The 21,112-nt window shown below is 35.0% G+C and overlaps 3 protein-coding genes across 3 annotated transcripts in view; 1 reads left to right on the top strand and 2 right to left on the bottom strand.

The window, feature by feature from the left end:
- Positions 1-13,202, top strand: part of LOC110021658 (IAA-alanine resistance protein 1) — a 47,234-nt gene extending 34,032 nt beyond the window's left edge. The window contains exons 6-11 of the mRNA XM_020720241.1: positions 1,269-1,540; positions 11,466-11,621; positions 11,758-11,865; positions 11,985-12,086; positions 12,168-12,212; positions 12,810-13,202. Of these exons, the coding sequence (XP_020575900.1) occupies positions 1,269-1,540; positions 11,466-11,621; positions 11,758-11,865; positions 11,985-12,086; positions 12,168-12,212; positions 12,810-12,962 (836 nt within the window). The 3' untranslated portion in view covers positions 12,963-13,202. The remainder of the gene's footprint in view (positions 1-1,268; positions 1,541-11,465; positions 11,622-11,757; positions 11,866-11,984; positions 12,087-12,167; positions 12,213-12,809) is intronic.
- A 1,486-nt stretch (positions 13,203-14,688) lies between these two features.
- LOC110021674 lies at positions 14,689-15,457 on the bottom strand. Its single transcript, XM_020720261.1, has 2 exons — positions 15,158-15,457; positions 14,689-15,054 (listed from the first exon to the last, which is right to left on the bottom strand). Exons 1-2 carry the CDS (start codon positions 15,212-15,214, stop codon positions 14,788-14,790), a joined length of 324 nt encoding a protein of 107 aa, XP_020575920.1. The 5' UTR covers positions 15,215-15,457; the 3' UTR covers positions 14,689-14,787.
- Positions 15,458-18,796: 3,339 nt separating this feature from the next.
- LOC110021663 (putative clathrin assembly protein At1g25240) lies at positions 18,797-20,624 on the bottom strand. The gene has a single exon (XM_020720247.1). The coding sequence runs from the start codon at positions 20,346-20,348 to the stop codon at positions 19,074-19,076; it is 1,275 nt and encodes a 424-aa protein (XP_020575906.1). The 5' UTR covers positions 20,349-20,624; the 3' UTR covers positions 18,797-19,073.
- Positions 20,625-21,112: the final 488 nt, after the last annotated feature.

Here is a 21,112-nt window from a genome sequence, read left to right as displayed (position 1 = left end):
AACTATTCCTGCTGTTTTGGTTAAGTTTGCTTTTTTGAATGTTTCTTAATTGTTTTTTGGTTTGTTCTTTTCTTTTGCCTTTTCTTTGGTGTTTTGTATTTTTAGTTGGTGGGTGTATTTTATTTTTCTTTTTTGGAAAGAGGTCCTTTTTATTCTTGCTTTGTAGGGTGTGTGAGTTAGGACCTCTTTCCCGGTTTTGTTATTTTTCTTTGTGTTAATAAAATGAGAGCAGATTTATGCTCTTTAAAAAGGAAAAAAAAAAAAAACTTATCACTCATTTGACTATTATTTTAGCAAAAAATTAGTTATTCTCTGGTAGCTCTGCTTGTTTCCATTACTGCCTCCACTAGATCTATACGTTCTCATCTGAATTCTTTCTCACTTCTCACAAAAAAAGTTTGTCAACTACTATAGTTTTAGTTTCTCATGAGATTTTCTCTTTTGTTTCAGCTGTAACTACTCATTCTGGTGCATCTTGATTTTGTAGATTTTGGTGCTTCTTCTCATATTATAGTTACAAAAAAAACTTTTTCATTATTTATAATGATCTTCTCCCCACCTATCATTGTTATTGATAGATCTTTCTCACTTTTTGCTTAAAATAGTATTTGTTCATCCATAGTTTGATTTTAGAAATGTTTTATTGTGTTCCACAATTTTCAATTAACCTTCCATCCATTCATTTCCTTGACAAATATCATAACTAATCCATAACTTTTTATCCTTCCCAGCGTGTTTCTTCATGAACTCAGCATGAAGCGTCCAAATTCCGCATAAAGTTATGATTCTTAACCTTCATAATCAATCAACTATTTATATTGTAAACAATCCCATGTTCCATATTGAAATTGATTGTCATGTCATCAGAGATGCAATCCCGCCAAAGAAGATTATCACTAACACACCACTAGTGAAGAGCTTAGTTGTTATCTTTATTGAGGCTTTAGGACCCTTCTATTTTTCCAATTTTTGTAGTAAGCCGAAACCTATTGATATATATGCTCCTGTTGAAGGGAGTGTTACTGTAGGAAAGTGGTAGGCTTAGAAAGATTTTATTATATGAAAATTCAGTCAGTGTTTCTTTCATTGCCAGGAATTGTTTTGTTTTTTATTACTTCTTTGGCATATTCCAGCTTTTGTTAATCTACGTTTTCATAATAAGGGGTAACAAAGTCACTTTTTTGGTGGATTTTCATGCTTTTGAGCTATTATTTATGCTCTTATGCATTTCTCAATTATTAACTTGTTTACCATTTTGCTATTTACAGCGGGAATTGTTCTTTTCTTTCTGGTTGAGAAGATTGTCAGATATGTTGAAGATAATTCTGCAAATGGAGCTATTGGCCTAACTCATGGTCATCAGCATCATCATCATCATCAGCGAGAAAATAAACTAAAACATGATGGCGAGGATGATAATCAGCAGCTGTCTGGTTCGAAAAGTCGAGAAACATTAGATACTTCAGAAATGGAATTCAATGGTCAATCTGTTGCAAGTTTAAAAAATGACATGCATGATAAACTAAAGAATCTTCGCAAGGTATATGATTTATTAAGCAGAAATAAATGAATTACAGGTACCAAATGAAACTTTACTTAAATAATAACCTTACCAAGGTTCAAATCCTTCATGGTATTTTCACATTTTAGAGTTAGTTCTTTTGTGCAATACAAGCCATTTTCCTGTTTCTTAAAAGGATTTTCACGTTCTATTTTCTTATGATACGCCGCTTTCCACTCATTTTTCTATATATTCCATTCCAATTGAGATATTTAATGAACTTATTTTATTGGAGCATAGTGGAAGATGATTAATTGATGTTGAAAAATTGTTCCTAATTTGCATATTATCATATGATGCATCATCTTTAAAAACTTTTGAATACAAAATTTTGAGAGTTATCTTCATTGAACATTAAGATAAAGATTTTCTTAATCTTAAAAATTATAACTTATTTCATCATTAATCTTATTGTTTGGGTTAGCTTTATGAATATTTATTTATTGTTTTTTTTGTTGAATGACACCCCCATTTTCGGGTCCCAAGCGTCGGATGTGAAAAACGGAAGATTGCATTAGGTAGTTGACAACCATCATAAAATTTTGCCAAAAAATCATGACATGAGACATTTAAATCATTGTGTAAATGCTAGGGTATACTCTAGAAATGACGAACTGTATGATCTGAATATTGTGAAAAGTTTGCTAAGGCCGCTATATTAACTCTCGGTTGTAGTGTTAAATAAGTAAGGATTTCCACATTATGGATGGATGCGGACAAATAAGTTAGTCTATGAAACTAATATTAGGATATGATCTTCTAATATAGATACTATTATAGAGAAATTAATGGAATTAGTAGATATTATGGTTAATAGAAAGATGAATATATTAGACATTTAAAAAACTAAATGAGTCGGAGAAAATGTTAAGGAGATTGATAGCTTAGGCTTTAAACTTTGGTATTCAGCCATGAATCACATTAGAAATGATGTAAGTGTAATTTTAGATGAGAGTTTAAAGATAATATTATAAAAATTAATAAAATTGGAGATGGAATTAGTCTTAAAGGTCGTTGTTAATACTAATATTTTTAATATTGTAAGTGCTTGTATTTATTTAAGTAGGTTTAAATATAGGCTTAAAAGAGAAATTTTGGAATGAACTAAAGAAATAATTCCAATGATATTTCTTAAAGAAAAAAATTTTATTGGAGGAGATTTAAATGATTATGTTGGTAGAGTGGGAAAAGATTTCAGAAATATTCATGATATGTATGGTTTTGGAGTTATTAATGAACGAGGTATAATCATATTAGATTTTGTTTTAGCTTATGATTTTGTTATTGCTAATACTTTATTTAAGAAAAAATATGAACCTATTATTACTTTAAGAATAAATCTAATAAAACACAAATTAATTATTTTTTATGGAAAAAAAGATCATCGATAATGTAAAGTTTGTAAGATTATTCGAGTACTTAACATCGATTATTAGTTCTGAGTTTTAAGATGAGTTGGAATATAAAAATTATAATGAAAATTTGTCATAGAATTAAATGGGGCAACTAAAAAAGACAAATGAAATTAATTTTATGAGTAAACTTCGAGATTTCAATATTTGGAATGTTCATGAAGAAGTAAATTCTATGTTGGATAAAATAATATGAACTATTAAACAAGTTGCAAAAAACTTTGGAGAATAAAATGGATAAAATTTTATAAATAAAAATAGGTGGTGGTAGAATAATAATGAGCAAGGAAAGATAAAATATAAGAAGTTTTGTTATAAAAATTAGTTTAAATGTAAAACCTTAGAGTACTAGAAAAAATATATGGTGACCTGTAGGAAGTCTAAGAGAATAATTTATGATCCTAAGTCTTCTGCTTTTTGTTATCTTTATAATGGATTTAATACTAAAGAAGATGAAATATATATGTATGAATTAGCCAAATAAAAAGAAACGAAAAATAAAGATTTAATTCAAGTGAAACGTATTAAAGATGAAATTCGAAAAGTGCTTTTCTTAGAAGATATTCAACATAAGTGAGCGAGATATTTTGATAATCTTTTCAATAAATTTTTTGATAATACAATCAGCCTTAGTGATCTTAGCATCATTAATAATAATAAAAACTTTTTATTTTTATCGTCACAATAGTAAAAAGAAACTTTAGGAGGCTTTAAAGAAAATAAAGGGTGAAAAATTAGTAGAAATTGATGATATCTTATTAGAAGTGTGGAAATATTTAGGAGATTTAAGAGTTTTTTAGCTTACTAAATTTCTTAATATTATTTTAAAAATTAAAAAAATCCTTGCTGAGTGGAGGAATAGTATTTTGGTCCCCATTTTTAAGAATACATGGGATACACAAGAGTGTAAAACTATAAAGGAATTAAGTTAATGCATCATAGATTAAAATTATGGGAGAGTAATTGAACATAGGTTGAGATGTGATACAAAGATGGATTTATGCTAGGCAAGTCTAATATGGAAGATATACATTTATTGAGAAGTTTGATGGAGAAGTACACAGAGAGTAAGGAGGATCTACATATGATTTTTATTGATTTATAAAAAGTTTACGATAAGGTTTCAAGAGAAGTTCTTTGGAGAGTTCTAGAAAATAATGGTGTTTAAGTCATTAAAGATATGCAAAACATAGCTGTTACTTGTGTTTGAACAAAAGGAGGATTGACCAACTATTTTTCTATTTCAGTCGGATTACTTCAGGGATCGGCTTTAAGCCCATATCGTTTTGCTTTAGTTTTGGATGCTCATACTGAACATTTACTTACAGGAGGGTGTACCTTGGTGCATGCTTTTTGCCGATGGTATCCTTTTTTTGGATAAAACTTGAGAAAGAGTTCGGGAAAACTTGAATTATGGAGGTCTACATTATTCTAAAAGCCTTCGTTTGTGTAGATCTGAAACTGAATACATGGAATGTAGTTTTAGTAGTAGTAGATTTAGTGGTAGAGTTGTAACAATGGGTGTTCAAATCATTAAATTGTGTGAACTTTTTACATACCTCGGTTCTGTTGTTCAAAGTGATGATGATATAGATGGGGATGTTATTAGTAGAATTTAAGTTGGATGGTTGAAGTAGAGGAATGCATCGGGCCTATTGTGTAATAGAAAAGTACTGCTTATACTTAAAGGACAATTTTATAAGACGGTTGTGAGATTGCGATGCTTTATGGTGCAGAATGTTAACCTTTAAAAGAGAAGCTTAAAGCCAAGTTAAGTGTTGCTGAGATGAGAATGCTTAGGTGGATGTGTGGCTTGACACTTAGAGACAAAGTGTGAAATGAGTGTATCCGTGAAAGGGTTGGTGCAGCTCTAGTGGCAGGCAAGATTAGAGAGAGTCGTCTTAGATGGTTTGGTCACATTAACGCTGACCACTTGATGATCCGGTTAGGGGGAGTAGTTGTTTTAGATTCAACTTTATAAGGTAGAGATAGACCTAAAAAGACCTGGGCATGTTGTATAAAAAAATGATCTTAATTTATTAGAACTAAATGAAAATATGACACTCAATAGGACTCAATGGACACTTAGTGGGATAAAGGTTGTTTGTTGTTGTTGTTGTTGTTTATTTTTGTTGAATGTTGCATTAGTTATTATTAAACCAACTTATGCAAATTTTTTTTTCACAATTTCTATTGGTGTTACCCGTTTTTCCCTAATCCTTAATTATTAATTTTATTTATCCATTTTTATTGGTGCATCTTATAATTGTCATTTGTACATGCTAATTGCCTCTCTATTTCTCACAACTTTATCTTCAATAGATGCTACAATTATTACCCCTTTCAGGAAATTATTTTTTAATATATCCTTTCTAATTTTATCACAGAGTTTTGATAAACTTTTGTCCAAATATCAGCTTAGCTATAGATGACTTCCTTACTCTCTAACCAAGATTCATAAAATATAACTTCATTTGTTATAGCTTTATAAAATTTACTTCTAACTTCTATGTTTTTATTTTTATTCATTATTATTTTTATTATTATTTTGGTATGATAATTTTGTAGCGCTGTTTTGTTTTAACCAGTCTTAACTTTAGAATGTATCTACTCATAGTTATTATATTCTATTTAAAGTATTTATAATATTTGAACTTATAACTTCGAATGAAAATGTTATCTTCTAGTATTATTTGTTCATATTTATTAGTTTACAATCACTAAAATTGCATATTATATACCTAATTTTTTTCTTTTATTAACCCTAAATCATTAATCTTCTTAACATTTTTTTTTTTTCATTTTTATAGCACTTATTATTTCAACAAAGGTCTCATTTATTAAAATGATATCATCTGCAATGATCATATTCTAATATGCTTCACTTTGATTATTTTTTACAAGTATCATCATAGTCAGAGAAAAGATACTGATAATCATGATCCTTGCATAGTCTGACTCTAATGGTACGAGCTCTTTTGGCGATAAAAAATTACTTTTGGTACTAGTTAATGCTTCATTTTGTGTATCGTGACAATTTCAACTTATTTTTGACACCCTTTGTTTTATTTAATGTGCACCAAATTTATTCTCTTTGTACTCCTCCATGTGTTGTATAAATTCAATTAAAATCTTATGAAGATTTTTTCTTAGCTCTATAGCATTTCCTTAATTGTCTTAGCATACAATTTTCTTCCATAGTGGAGCTTCCTAATTTAATACTAATCGCTTTTTTTTTTATTAAATCCATGTGACATATCTTTTTCCCATAATTTCATAGTGTGACTCATTAACTTTGATCTATTATTATTATTATTACAATCACGAGCATCTTTTTCTTGAGATACTAGCATCTTTGTTCTTGAGATGCTATGTGAAACCCCTTTAAGCAGAAAGAAATTGAACTCTTAAACATTAGACCCTGAAAAGTTAAGCGTGCTCACATGAGAGCACTTCTCGGATGGGTGACCTCTTGGGAAGTTACACCATTGGGGCAAAACTGTGAGACCACCAAACCAGAGCCAACAATATCTCAGTGCTTGGGAGTTGAGGATTTTACAAATAGTATCAGAGCATTACACTGGCCTGAAGATGAGAACTAAGCGTCATGCAGAACAATTTGCCACACCATAAGTGCCGCATCTTAAACCCAATATAGAACAAAGTGTTATATGGTGGGAGTCATGATCTCGGAGTTAACTCAAACAACAATAAATAAACAAAATATTATTACTAAAGAAAGTCAATTAGTGGTTTCAATTAACATATTGAAATAGTAAATAACAACAAACACAACATACATTTCAACTAGAGTCGTGTTTTAAGTTGGTGGTGGTTGGTTAGGGGGGTTTGAAAGTGGTGGTAGGCGATTGGAATGGTTGAAAGGCAATGGTTGCGACAGGGTAAGGGTTATGGGTGCAGCTAGCGTCGGTTCGTTGTGAGAGTTGGAGATCAACAGATTACTGTTTTTCGGATGACAATAGCGAAAGCGAAAGAGTGATGGCCCTAACAACAGGCAACAATGTGGGGAAAGTAGGTGATGGGTGGCCACAAGCCGGGAAGGGTAGATAAACAAGGATTGGGGTGGCTAGACTGCAGGTAAGCAATGACGGGGGATGGTAGTGGCTTCCGGAAGGCCGTGGGTTGCCAAAAATAGTCAGGGGAGGGCTAACAATTGATTCAGAAGGAGAACAACAGAGATTGTGGAAAGACGGTGGCCCGAAAGAAGAGAAATACAGGAAAGAACATCAACGACGACTGTTCTTGGTGGCTGTAGCGAGGAAGGATGCGCGACAGCGAAGCAAGGGATGTGGAGGAAGGGAAAGTCGAGGATACATACCATCTCAGGAGTGAGATATAACTAGAGCTCCACTCCACCCTTAGAGGAGAATCACCACCTTAGAATGAGATACAGTTGGAGCATCACTCGCCCTTGTATACAACCCTAGAAAGGAAAACATGGAGACGTCGACGACTGTCCCAACAAATAGCTCACATAAAAACATCTCTAATATACAAAAACAACATATATAGACTGAGGTAACTAAGGAGCAGTCCCCACTCATATGTGGCAAACACCTTTTCTTTGCTGATCCTGGTTTAGCCCCAACAGGGGAACTTGTGCTCCGTTCCAGGTTTAGATGGGGTTCCCGCATCGTCCAAGGTCACGAGATGTGACTCCTGCGTCGTCCCGTATCGTGGGTAGGACTCCCGTGTTAATCTCCCGGAGTTGGGTGAGCTTTGACCTTATCTATTAAAGCTTCCGACTCCTTGTAGTTATAGTCAAGTCTAATAAGTTGAAGTTAGCAAAAAAATTGTAATCCCCATACAAGTCAATCCCGTCGATAATGTAATTCCAAAGCACATCCTGATAAAATAGGTATCCACCCTATTTTGGTATGGTCATAACTGGAACTGCACGTGAATGAGTATCCTCACAAAAAAAAACTTCAAGCCATTAAATTTGTAAATGACTCCTTCCACTCATCGTACTTGTCTAAGTGTATCTGATAAAGTATGTAAGGGGTATTCAACTCTAGGATAAAATTTATGGTGGGCTAGACAACTCTCAATATTAACCACTCGGGAGTGGACTCTTTTTCTCTGGTAAAATCTGAATTACATTATCGAATTTTCTTTCTCATCAAGGAAATAAGGCAATTGCCAAATTTGTCGTTCATCCCTCCGATTTGGTCATCTGTTGGTGGGTAGGGCTGTCAAAAATGCTCGTCGTTTGTGAACAACTCGTATTCTAGTTGTTAAATAACTCGTGTTTATTCGTTAAACAAGCAAGCCGAACATGAATAATTTTTTTTAGCTCGATTGATAATTAATTTTTTCGTATTAGGCTCGTTATGGCTCGAAATGATTAAGTAATTAAATAGTAGTATTTATATGCGTTCTTTTTATATTAATTTAATGTGTATTTATTTGAGTGATAATTATATAAAATAAAAGTTTTGGTGTTAGATATGTGAATACAAAGAGTTTGGGTTGTATGTATGTAAATTTCCCTAAAACATATACATCCATTGGTGATTTGTTGAGCACTTATAGGAGTGGGAAGGATGGGGACCAAACATAATCTCAAGTATGTTTAGTCCCACATTAGGAACTATTGAAAATTTGCTATGAGAATGCTTTATAAAAGCAAAAAGTAAGTATATTCGCTGAAAGAAAACTTAATGAACCTCATGGAACAATTGAAATGAAGCATAAGAATTCTGAATAAGGTTCAATTAAAATAATTATTTTTTAATTTAATAATAATAACATAATTAATTACATTTTTTAGTCTTATGAAATGAGCAAGTTAAATTTGAGCTTGGCCGACCACAACCTTAATTTGAACAAATGAGTTTGACTCGACCAAACACGAACAATCTATGTACGAGCCATTTTGAACACTAGCTGAACATGAATAAAAAAATCAAATGAGTGGAACACGAACAAGCTTTGGGTTCGCTCAAGTTTGGCTCATTTACACCATTATTGGTGGTTATACTGCTGAATTAAATTTAATATATGAATAACTTCATATAGTCTCCCATCAATAACTCACAAAATTCTTATTTCTGACATGTTGGACCACTTGGTTAACTAGCTAATAGGTGAATTGTCAGTTAGGAAGTCCGACAATTCTATCAACAAGAGTTGTTCACCTTTAGGTATCAGATTCTCAGACTCGCAATCTTTTAGAATAACCCCGACTAATCCAGTTAGAGTCTCTCTCATGGGCTTATCCTGAATCATTAGCATCTCTTCCTCATCGGTTTGAAGTTGAGGCTCATCTCTGACGTCTTCATTCTTTCATATGTCACTATCTATTTCTTCAATTTCTTTTTGCTCAGTGAAAGAGATCATTCCTCTAATTGGGCAATTTGATTCAATATGCCCAAATCTATGACACTTGAAACACTTCTTGGCATAAATAAATTGGGAATCCAGATGGGTTCCACCTGTTCTCCACTTGGTTTGGGAATGTAGATGGGTTCCACTTGTGTGCAGGTAGGGTTGGTATTGGTGGATGCTAGAAACCCTAGGATAGGACTTGGGTTATGCTAGCTTTAATACCAAATGCTACAACACTTCACCCAAAACACAATAAGTAAACTAATATTATTACTGAAGAAAGCCAATGGGTGAATACAACTAACACACTGAAATAATAAATGACAACAAACACGTCACAAAACTCAACCAAGGTTGTATTCCAAAAGGCTGGTGGTCAGTTAGGCGGGTTTGGAAGTGGTGGTAGATGGTGGAGTGTTTGGATGGTGGTTGGAAGGTGGTAGTTACAGCAGGGAAGAGGTTCGAGGTCGGTGTTTTGGAGGTGATAGATAGTGTCGACTAGCTAAGAGAGTCAGAGAACAATAGGTTACTATTTTTTGAATGAAGCGAAGGGGAATGAGTGACACTCGCCCTTGAATACAACTCTTGAAGGAAAAACTTGAATACATTGACGTATGTTTTGACAGAAAGCTCACAAAAATTCCTCAAAAACATGAAAAGAATAACATATATAGACCGAGGTACCTAAGGAGCGGTCCTCACTCTTTATATGCAGCAAACATCGGCCGACCCTTCTTCTTCTCTGCTAAACCCGGTTCAGCCTCAACAAGTGAAACCAGAGCCCCATTCCTAGTTCAGACGCGACTCCAACATTGTTAAGGGCAGCGAGACTCGACTCCCTCATTGTCCCACATCGCGAGTAGGACGCCCGCGTCAAGCCACCTCTTAAATATGTAGTGGTCATCTCTAGAATTCTATTAGTGAGAGTTTGGGGTTGTTACAAATGGTATCAGAGCATTACACCAGCATGAAGATGAGAATTAAGTGTCATATAGAACAAAATGCTAAGCCTCGGGAGCTACCTCTTGAATCTAAGAGGGGCAAAGTGCTATATGGTGGGAGGAGCCACCTTTGGAATATATAGGGGTTACCTCTAGAATGCTATCATTTTTATGGATGATTTTGGGTTTAGAGCACTGACAATGACGTTTGTTACTTAAGTGGGAGAGTTGTGAAGCCTTTTAAGGAGAAAGAAGCTGAACTTTTAAACATATTGGTTTAACGGTTAGAATTTCATTAGAAACTTTAAATTTAAATGTGCTCGCATGGGAGCACTCTTATGATGAGTGTCCTCCTAGGAAGTTACACCAATGGGGCAATACCATGAGACCACTAGGGCTATGAGGGCAATATGTCGATAGGTGAGAGTTTGGGTTGTTACAAGCTAGTTCCATGTTATTTTTTATTCAATATTTTGGTCTCTTAACGCTTAAAATTTTATTAATATTAATTTTTTAACTACATTACTCCAATTCTCAAAACAACTCTCCAAATCTTAGCAAGCATCTTATTTGGACCTAAATCTTGACATTTATTTGTCCTTGGATAAACTAATATGGAGGAATTATAAAGGGCAAGGTGTTTAGCTTAAGCTAACATGGACAGACTTTGTGCAAAAAAGTTTGGGTAAAAGAGAACTTCTGATGGAACATTCCAACAATAATTTTCTTGATTAAGAAAAAGGATTCATAATGTAGACTGTAAATTGTTAGGATATGGCTAACTTTGTTGATGATTAGAATTATAGTTTATATATAGACCAATATTCTGATTTCCTTAAATTGATCAAGTTCTTATTAGATTATAAATTAGTGAAGATACTCATTGATTTGAAACAAATTTTGTTGTTTGAGTTAACTCCGTATATTACTTAAAAAAATTATTAAAGGTTAGGTACTCCATTGGAAATATATTATATATGCATTATAAAAAATAAAAATTGAAATTATTTTTTTGCCACAGCCAGTGAAATGAATTATATTTCTAGTTTATGACATTTGGAAGTGTAGCATTATTTTTTAATAAAACCAAGTTTATACAACCGGGTGCCCGTTCGAAGGATAAATTAGAAAAGTTGATCAAATGCTTAATTTGGGCTTTTTGAAACAAGTGAAAATGCAGCTTATTTGTCTTTTCCACAGAGAACAATTTCTGATGGTGTCACCAGTGAGAATGAAAATGTTGACAGCAGAAATGTTCAAGGCATCGAAAAGCAGCCCTCTTTGAATGAGACTGTTCCTGTTCATACATCATCAAACTTGGTGTTTGGTTACCTCAATCTATTCTCTGATGGTGTTGTAAGTTCTGCATTTTGATTATATTATGCTTTTTCTCAGATGATGTTAAATTCGATGACTGGTGGTTCCATATAACAAACAGCCTTCTTGTTGTATAATACTACTAAAAGTTTTGGCTTTTTTGTTAATTTTGTAGCATAATTTTACCGATGGAATGGCCTTAGGAAGTGCATTTTTGCTTCATGGATCAGTTGGCGGTTGGTCTCGGACATTGTTTTTACTTGCACATGAGCTTCCTCAAGAGGTAGCATAGTTTCATTATGGCTGCGGTTAATTTTGGTATTTTCCATCTACGGCAGCAGTGTGGAATCTTGACCCTGCAGCACATAACAAATTAATATCACTATGCTTTTGTGTGGATAGGTAGGTGATTTTGGGATTTTGGTTCGCTCGGGATTCTCCGTCTCCAAAGCTCTTTTCTTTAATTTTCTGTCTGCTTTAGTTGCCCTGGCTGGAACTGCATTGGTTTGTTCCCTGTAACCAATTAAATTTGTGCCAATATTGCATGGGAGAAACCTGAAGCTAATACGTCTTGTTCTTATGCAGGCTTTGGTGCTTGGCAAGGACCCAGGACATTCTTCTTTGATAGAGGTGAGGGTCTCTCTGTTTTTAGTGCTTGTTTCTTATTTGCACCAAAATGCAATCATCCAATGATTGGTTGAAGTTTTCAAGGTTATTAATGCACTTTGCTCTTTTCATAATGATTTTAATTTGCTTTGCTTTTCAAAAAATGTGAGTATTGAAAGTTTTGCTTATGTATTCAAGAATCATTATTTACATATTTGCAGATTAGTTTGTCTAGTTTGTATGAGTAATGATGACTAAAATTCAGAGCTAAAAATACAAAATAATGTCCCAACATTCTCGTGGTTTGAGAGTTAAGTTGGCATGTTGTGGAGGATGGGAAAAGGATATGCACGCTGCAAATTTAGAATATTATTTTTTCTTAAAATTAGGGATACGAACAGTGCAAACCAGATGTAATAATATTTTCCTATTAGGATCTTAGTTTATGAAGCCTATAGTTTAGATTGTTGATTGTAGACAAGTAGTCATCTTTTGGAATAGAATTGAAGGTTATAACTCGCATATTGCTGATAAATTTCAAATTGAGTGATTAGTGCTTGAATTCATCTGTTTTAATCTTAGCATTATATTTCGGTTGAGAGTTTGAGTTTCATTATTTAGGGATTCACAGCGGGGGGTTTCATCTATATAGCGGTTGCAGGAGTCCTCCCAGAAATGCATGATGGGAAAACAACAATTAGAAGCACAGCTATTCAGTTGACCTTTCTATTACTTGGAATGGCTATTGCCTTCTGCATCTCTCTTATAGAATGACCTTTTTGTTATATGTATGGTTGCTGGAACCTTGAATTTCTATAGGGTTTTGTAATTTTCGTCTTGTTATATTTAATTGTTTATGTTCATTGTTGAATTGTCAATTTGAAGATTTATATTTCATTGCACATTTAATTGAAGGAGAATGCCTAGTGGCAATCATTATTTTTAAAAGAGAAAAAATGTGATTGAATCGGTGTTATAAAAAGGGCCAATTACATACATAGCACACAATTCTTGTGCATTTACATGCCACACCTCACTTTTTTATTTACACACGTAGCATTCAAATGTTTAATGTCATCTAAAAAATAGTATTATGATCAATTTTTAAGAGTGAAATACACATTTTCATGCATAATTTTGAAACACCAAAGTTATGTAAATATGAAAATTTAGATGTGAGATATATAAATATTCATAAGAATTGTCTGCTGCGTTTGTAAATTTCACTATTAAAAAGCAGTAAGATGCATGCTGTTCTTTTAAATCTGACGCTTGTTAATTGTTTGAATATTGTTTGATATGTATTAAGAGTTTACATTTGTTTGTTTCAAGCATTAGCCTGTTTAGAGTAATGATTGATGATATTTCAATTTTGACTTTCAAAAGCAATACAATTTTATAACTATCCCTGAAGTTCACATCCATCATCGATGAGTTCTTTTGCACAACTGTTAGTCTAGAATGTGAGTTATTACGTCTTGTAGTTGGTGGCTGTACTCTTAGAATAATATAGACGAGTTCTTTCGTAATCATGATTATTTGTATTTATTTTAGGTTTATTGTTATTTGCCATTACTATAGTATATAATTTTATGCTGTAAACTTTTTTGATTGTATAATAAATTTGTGTAATTTTTTTCATTTATATTGTGCTGTGCTAGATTATTTGTAAATATGTGTTGATTTGCATATAATTTTAATTTTAATGTTCTTTCTAAATAGATCTTAAATATTTGAGAACTGTATATATTTTGGTTGTGATTTAGGGTGGTTTCAGCTTGATCGTGTATATATATATATATAACCATTCACCTCAAACCTTGGTCAAGAAAGAGAAAATCCAAAATAGATAATAGAAAACCATGACATTTGCTTCATAAAGTGGTCTGCACGATCTCGCTTTGAACGCATCACGTACAAAGATTTCATTAGCAAGCGAGCCCAGCTTCAGAAAAACACAAAAACTGAAAAAAAATAAAAAAAATAACTACTGGTAGGTATTGTAAATTCCGGAATCAGAGCTACCAAGATATCTAAGAAAAGAGACGTGCGAACATGCAAGCCACACATAAATTTTATTATATCATAGCAATACATCAGCTAAAACATACAAAAATTTACAACAAAACGCAATCAATCTATCGAATAATTAATCGCTTCTTCCATTACAATCGCAAAGAAATAATTACAAGCAATAATGTACGCATCACCATCACGCCACTAATGAATAAGGACATCCACATCAAGCAAGTTATCAATACACAATATAACAATCCATGTAATTCTAACCTAAATGCACAATATTAATATGCAAACAAGCTATACATTATACTAAAAAAAAATACATGAAGTACATCACATCTATAACAGGTTTAGTTGTCTAACGAAAAAATGTGTTGATCCTATCCATATCAATGCAATTGTACTAGATTTGTAACTGTAACAACAATAAATATAATAATAATAATAATAATAACAACAACAATGATGATGATAATGATGGAAAATGACACAAAAAAGAAAAAAAAAAAGAATAGCGGGCTAAGTTCATTTAACTTGTACAGACTGTGGGCGATGGTGAACTGAATAAGACTTAAGCTCAGCTGAAATAGGAAAGCATCATGGTCATCTCTCTGACACTTAGTATTGATGAATTAAGCATGGGATCTGGGAACATTGTGGGCTGGTCTTCTTCCAACGGCTCCATTGGATGCGCTATAGGCTTGAACTCGGTGACACATTCAGTCTCTTCACTCTCTTCCTTCAACACATCAGCATAATAATCATTTCCAACTTTATTTCTAATCAAACTTGTCCCCTCTTCCTCCTCTTCATCTTCCTCTTCATGTTCTCGGTTTTCCTCTTCCTAAATTTAATGCCAAACACAGTTAGGGAAGAGTCATAATCGCTGAAAAAAAAACAAGAGAGAGAGAGAGAGAGAGAGAGAGAGAGAGAGCCAGATGCAGAACCAAAGGAATACTTGAGTAGGGTCTTCCCTTCATGTAGTCTGAGGAAATAGATCCCATTATTTTACTTCTTTTATTCTGCTTTTTCTTTCTTACGACTGTTGGAAGATTTTCTTTCTTGATTTCGCTTCTTCAGCTTATTCCTCATTGTGAAGAGAGCTGATTAATAAAAGCTGGATTTCTGCTTTCATGCCAAGCACTCAGTCTTCCATGTTCGCTTATTATCTATTCATATTGATCTCTCTATATCAGAAGGAACTAATTTATTAATTTGGGTTCAACGAGGAAGGGACTACTTTTAAACGGGCGTGGGACTCACTATGCTTCACGAGTTGACGGACCACTGATTATAAAGAAATTATCATTTTTTTAATGCAAAAATACATGAAACAAAATATTTACTTCAAATAAAAATATATTTTATTGAAAAACTCAAATTTTATTTAAACATAAATCATTACTTTAAGTATAATTTTAATATTAAAAACGTGAATATATATAATATATATATATATAAACATGCACGTACACCCACAAGATAAACTAGTAATACATATAATATTCAAATAGACGATGTTTGTACTTCATCATACCGAATGATTTCCTTACAATTTAAACTTTAATTGTGTCAACTTTGTTGATCATATTAAACCATTTGAAACAAAATGGAAAGCTCCAAATCCAATCTGCACATAATGTTCAATATATATAAGGTTTTTTAAACCTTAAAAATCTTCCCAATGGCTAAACTTTTACTGTAAAGTTGCTACTTTGGTTCTCATATGACTTATAGTTTTATTATAAATGATAGTAAAAAAAAACTATAAAAAAATCAAATAAATTCGTGAAACTTAGATTATATTGAGGCATCAGAACCAAAGTTTTTCAAACTTGTTTAAGCCGTGGGGTTACCTTTATTGCCCACATAGGAAGGCCGAATTTAGATCAAGCATTTTAATTTTAGACTCTCATTTTACTTGGTAACTCTTAGCTTAGGGTTTCTTTTAGATTTTTCAAATCCATTACCTGATCTTTTTCCTCTACATCTCTATTAACATCACTTGTAGCTTCTAAATCCAGGAAAAAAAAATTTAAACCTTATTTAAGCTCCATGCCAAATTGAACTAACATGAATTTTTTGAGTCTTGCAAAAATTGGTTAAGGCTACTACGATATGTTGACAAATACAAATGAGCAAGTTCCATAACATGAGAAAGGTATGTGTGTGTGTTATTTCAACATATGGGGTGCAGGGTACGGTCGGCCTAGTTGGTTGGGTTAGGATTGCCGCCCAAGGCGAGTGCTCTCCCACCTCTTAGTTATATATATATATATATTATTTTCTTTGATTTAGGTTCAATTTTTGTTTCAATCCTTTCTCTTGCTAGAGCTATATCCGAGGTGGTGCTTTGGTTCTATCTTGCTCCAAGGAGATGATTACATCAAAAATTTCCCTTCCCCTTTCCTCTTGCCTCTTTACAGTCACCCTCCTTACACATCCCGTCAGGTTGTTGCCGCTCCTCATTGCATCATTCCCTTGCTGCCACTGCCCTCCCTGCACCATTTCAGCCTGCCACCATCTTTCCAAATCTATCTTGATGTTGCTCTACCGACTGTCCTACCTCACTCTAATGCGGGGCTCATAGGGGCCTGTTGGGTGGAGTTCTAGCCTAGTTGGACCGATTGATCCTCGAGGGGGGCCTCACCACCCCCTCCTTCCTCCCCTTTCTTTTCCTTTTTTCTCCCTTCACTTTTTTTTTTCCTTTTTTTCATTTTTTTCCTTGCTAGACCTTTTTCTAATTTAAATCCTTTCCTAAAAGCCTAAATCATGATATTATTCTCCTTCTTTAATTTAAATCTTTTCCTAAAATATGAAATATAATTTTTATTCTCCTTTCCTATTTAGAAGACTTTACAAAAATCTGAAATATGATTTTTATTCTCCTTATTTGAAATGTTTCCTAAAATAAGTCATGTGTTTTTATAAATAGGAAATGATGCGCTTTGATTTAGGGGTCAGTTTTATAAAATTTGAATTTAGTTTTGTTTGAGTATTTTCCATACTGAGAGTTGTATCCGACGTCAAGGTAGTGCTCGTCCCTTGTTCAAGGTGGTGATCATCTGCACAGGTCCAGGCGGTGCTCCGGCTGTAGTTTTTTCCCTCGGAGATATTTATCTCTCCATCCATCCTCTTGGTTGCTGTCATACTTCTTCCACAATAGCCCCACCTCTCTAGCCTTCACCGCAACCACCAATCCAGCCTCCGATGACATTTTTACTCCTCTCCAGCTGAGGTTCGATGTCGTTACCATCGCAACCCTTGCTGACACCACCCAGAACAACAAGGATCTACTGTTTTCCTGCCTCATCATCGCTGCCCTCACTATCCCAGCCCTCCACCTTCACTGCCACAGCATACAACACCTTTGCTTTATTGTTTAATTGTTGTCTAAATGTCCCAAACAGCAACTGGGTTGTTTTGACTACCACCCCAAGCTATCTTGTTGTTCTAGCGGCTGCCCATCCCTACTACCACTTCCCTACAGCTGCAACCTTCTTAGCTCAGCCACCAACCACCGTCCAACAGTCTCTGTCCTCGTCGTCCCCTCCGGACGTCTTTTATTGTTTGTGTTTTCATGTTTGATTATCGTCAATTTCCTATTTTTCCGTATCGTGTTTGTAATATGTTTGGAATTCATAGATAATATTTGTGTTTCCGTGTGATTTGAGTTAACTCCGTTATCACACCCCTAGTGGGGTATATCTGTTATTTCTTATTTTCTTTCTGTTTTATGGTCTTGATTGTAATCCTTGCTTTGCGTGATAAAATGTTCTTCGCCTATTGGGTTTTAGGTTATCTTCGGTATCACAGACACTAAAGGTTTAAAGGACTCAAAAACCCTAACGAGATTGTCAACAGTCGAGCTCTTGGGATGAGCTCCATGGTGAATGAGATTCAAGGACCTAGAAAGTAAGCGAATTTGATCTAAAATGGTAATTTATTGAATGAGCCATCAAGATACGAGTTTCTTGGGAGAAGTTACTAATAAAAGGAGGCCTCTCATTAGAAGTCACTAGGACATGTGACTTCCCAAGTAGTGGTCTGCCAATAGATGAAGGTAAGCCCTCAAGTCATTACCAGCAGCACGAGGTGGGAAGATCTCAAGCAAAAAAGAAAGATACAGACATGCATAAAAATGAAGGAAGAGGAACCTAAGCATACCCTTTGCAATCATAAATTCTAGCAGAATCCATCCCTGACAAACATTTTTATTTCAATTAGACTAGCATCGCTATAATTCCCATTATTTGGAGAACAACCCAAGTTAAACTATATAATGAACGAGCATCCATCAATTAAAAAATTCAACTTAAAAAAAAATCATTACTAGTAGATTAATAACCAAAGACTTTTATTTTACCTTGTAATGTGAGATTATTTTTTAGCACTCCAGTGTACGTGCAGGCCACTTTACATGCAGTAATAAAGCAAAACATTTCACGTTCCAGAAGGTGGAAATTTGCAGGAAATCATTAATGGCTAATATTTCCATTTTGTTACTTTATGGTAAGTTTGGTTTAGACATTTACACAAAAAATTAAAACAAAATAAAAAAAAATAATAGGGCAAGACAAAGAAAGGAGAAGAATCCTTCCCATCAAACCGTATTCTACATATAAAATTCTAGTACTTGTAAATGCTGATGATAATTTATCGCTCATCATGGATAGTTGCAGTCCTGCAACCAAAGCTAAAAATGCAACTTAGTGCAGGACTTAATTAAATAAAACAAGAAGCTCAAATCCTCACCAAAACGTTATACGAATCCAAGAATAACCCCAGAACGCAGTGGACAAAATTATTCCCTATAGAATTGAAGAATATCAATCCCAACATGATGGCCAGAGCAACTTTATATCAATTTTTCTTTCTTGAAATCAGTTCAATCAAATTGCCGCCGGCGAACGGCGGAGCTGCTTGATGGTGTATTGGCGCAGCCCACGGCAAGCGTAAAAACGCCGGCTTTACTTCATCTTTCAATGAGAGGAAGGGATTCCCAATGCCGTTCAGCAAAGGGGTGGCCGCCGCTGCAGCGTCCTCCTCAAAAACCTCCCATTCCTCCGTCACCACCGTTACCGACCTCCGATCATACGGTTTCTTGCTTCTTATGTCTTCATCCTCCTTGCGATAATTTTCGTCCTCAGCACTCCCAGGGACGCCACCACGCACAAGATCCTCGAGGTCGCGGATGTCTTCCTCAGGTATGGACTCCACGGGAGGAATCTCGGCAGCGTTCAGCACGCCCAGGCTACGGCATAGACCGAAGAATGAGGAGAGCTGCTCGTTTTGCTTTGCAGCTCTACGGAGCACCCTCATCCCGGCCATACCAAGTCGTCTCCTTTCTTCAGGGGGCAAAACGTTCTTGGCCTTTGAGGAAGCGGCATCCGTCAGGGAGGCAGAGGATGTGGAGGAATTAGAGCCGAGCACATCAACAAGAAATCTTGCAATGCCTCTACAGATACTGCTGTATACATCAAATATCTCAATGACGACACAATTCATCGCCTCAAGAATAAGCCCCACCTCCATTCCATCGGCATATGGCCGGATCTGCATCAGCAGCTCGAGCAGATGCTGCATCTTCACCAACATCTCCAGATCGTTGCTGAGTGAATGGGAGGGAACGGGAGCTAGCAGCATGGAATCGGAGAAAGACGAGGGGGAATTTTCGCGTTTATAAAATTGGGAGATGGGGGAAGAAAAAACAGAGCGGTAATCAAGGAATTGGAAGTAGGCTCGTACGAAGGCGGAGAAACCGTAGGACGCAACGGAGGGGCGAGCGGAGTGGTCGCGAAAGTCGGAGAGGTCGAACGGGAGGCGGCCGATGCGTAGCGCGGCGTCGGAGCAGAGGAGAACGCCATGTACGAGGAGGAGAGTCTTGAGCCCCACAACCCATGAACGCGTTCGGGTTGCGCGGCGAGTGAGCGCGCGCATGAGCGGATCAAGACAGGTGGGCGAGGTGCGTGCCCACGCAAACACTCGCCCGGCGTTCTTGTAATCGACGGAGCGCTCATCGTGGCTGGGGGGGCGAGCCCGCTGGCCGCCGCCCGCAACCCGGCTTAGGTACACACTTTGCTTGTCTTTTAACGCCGACGTTGCGCGCCTCCACCATCGTCTCGTTGACGGCGCCATTACGGCGCTCAACCTTTTTTAAGCGTTTTTGTGTCTAATCTGTATGGTTTTGGGATTCAGAGGGCGAATGAGGGGGAGAAGCGGGGAGAGAGCGCAGGGACGGTCGGGCAGCGGGAGGAGTCCGCGTTAATTTCTCTTCCTTGGTTATGGTCCGTTTACTAATTCAGGGGCATGTTACACGACGGTTTATCTACACGAATAAATAAGCGCCTCGGGCTTATATGAAGACATTTTGCGGTTTTCTTGTCATAAGGAGAAATCTTAATTAGATTAGTGGAGTTTGTGTGATGGTAGGGGCTTTATTATCAAGTCGCCGTCTCGAACTTATCTTGTTGTTATTGTCAAAACTTCTAAGCTTAATATTGTGGATTATAATATTATTATTGATAAATTTCATAAATAATTGGGAGGGATGGAAGCACAAAGTTTTATCTTTTGACCAATCATTTTTCAATTAATTACTTATATATTATTATTTGATAAACTTAATAAATATTTATCTTAAACCGATTGTTTTTCAATTAATTAATTATATCATGAGAAGCTATTTTTATTATTATATTTTAATTCTAACTCTTTATTAGCTGATTGGTGTATTAATGCATAAGGAATTAGAAGATGCATTTTATTTCAACTCAATAACAATAGCAATCTTTTTTTTTAAATAAAATCATTGGCTTAAAGGTTTTTCTTTATGTGAGGCATTTGGTAACTCGATTTTTAATTGATTTCACTTCCCTAATTTTATTAAGGTTAAAGATGCT

This window comes from Phalaenopsis equestris, unplaced genomic scaffold, assembly GCF_001263595.1.
Source record: "Phalaenopsis equestris unplaced genomic scaffold, ASM126359v1 Scaffold000137, whole genome shotgun sequence".
Taxonomy (NCBI): domain Eukaryota; kingdom Viridiplantae; phylum Streptophyta; class Magnoliopsida; order Asparagales; family Orchidaceae; genus Phalaenopsis; species Phalaenopsis equestris.
Note: the sequence above shows the minus strand (reverse complement) of the source record. Positions and strands in the feature narration are given on the sequence as shown.

Bases quoted from the DNA above. Each gene is read 5' to 3' on its own strand.
- LOC110021674 (XM_020720261.1), bottom strand. From the start codon at position 15,214: ATGGGATCTATTTCCTCAGACTACATGAAGGGAAGACCCTACTCAAGT. The intron at 15,055-15,157 runs GTTCTGCATCTG...CATTAAATTTAG, and splicing joins CCTACTCAAGTATTCCTTTG to GAAGAGGAAAACCGAGAACA.
- LOC110021663 (XM_020720247.1), bottom strand. From the start codon at position 20,348: ATGGCGCCGTCAACGAGACGATGGTGGAGGCGCGCAACGTCGGCGTTA.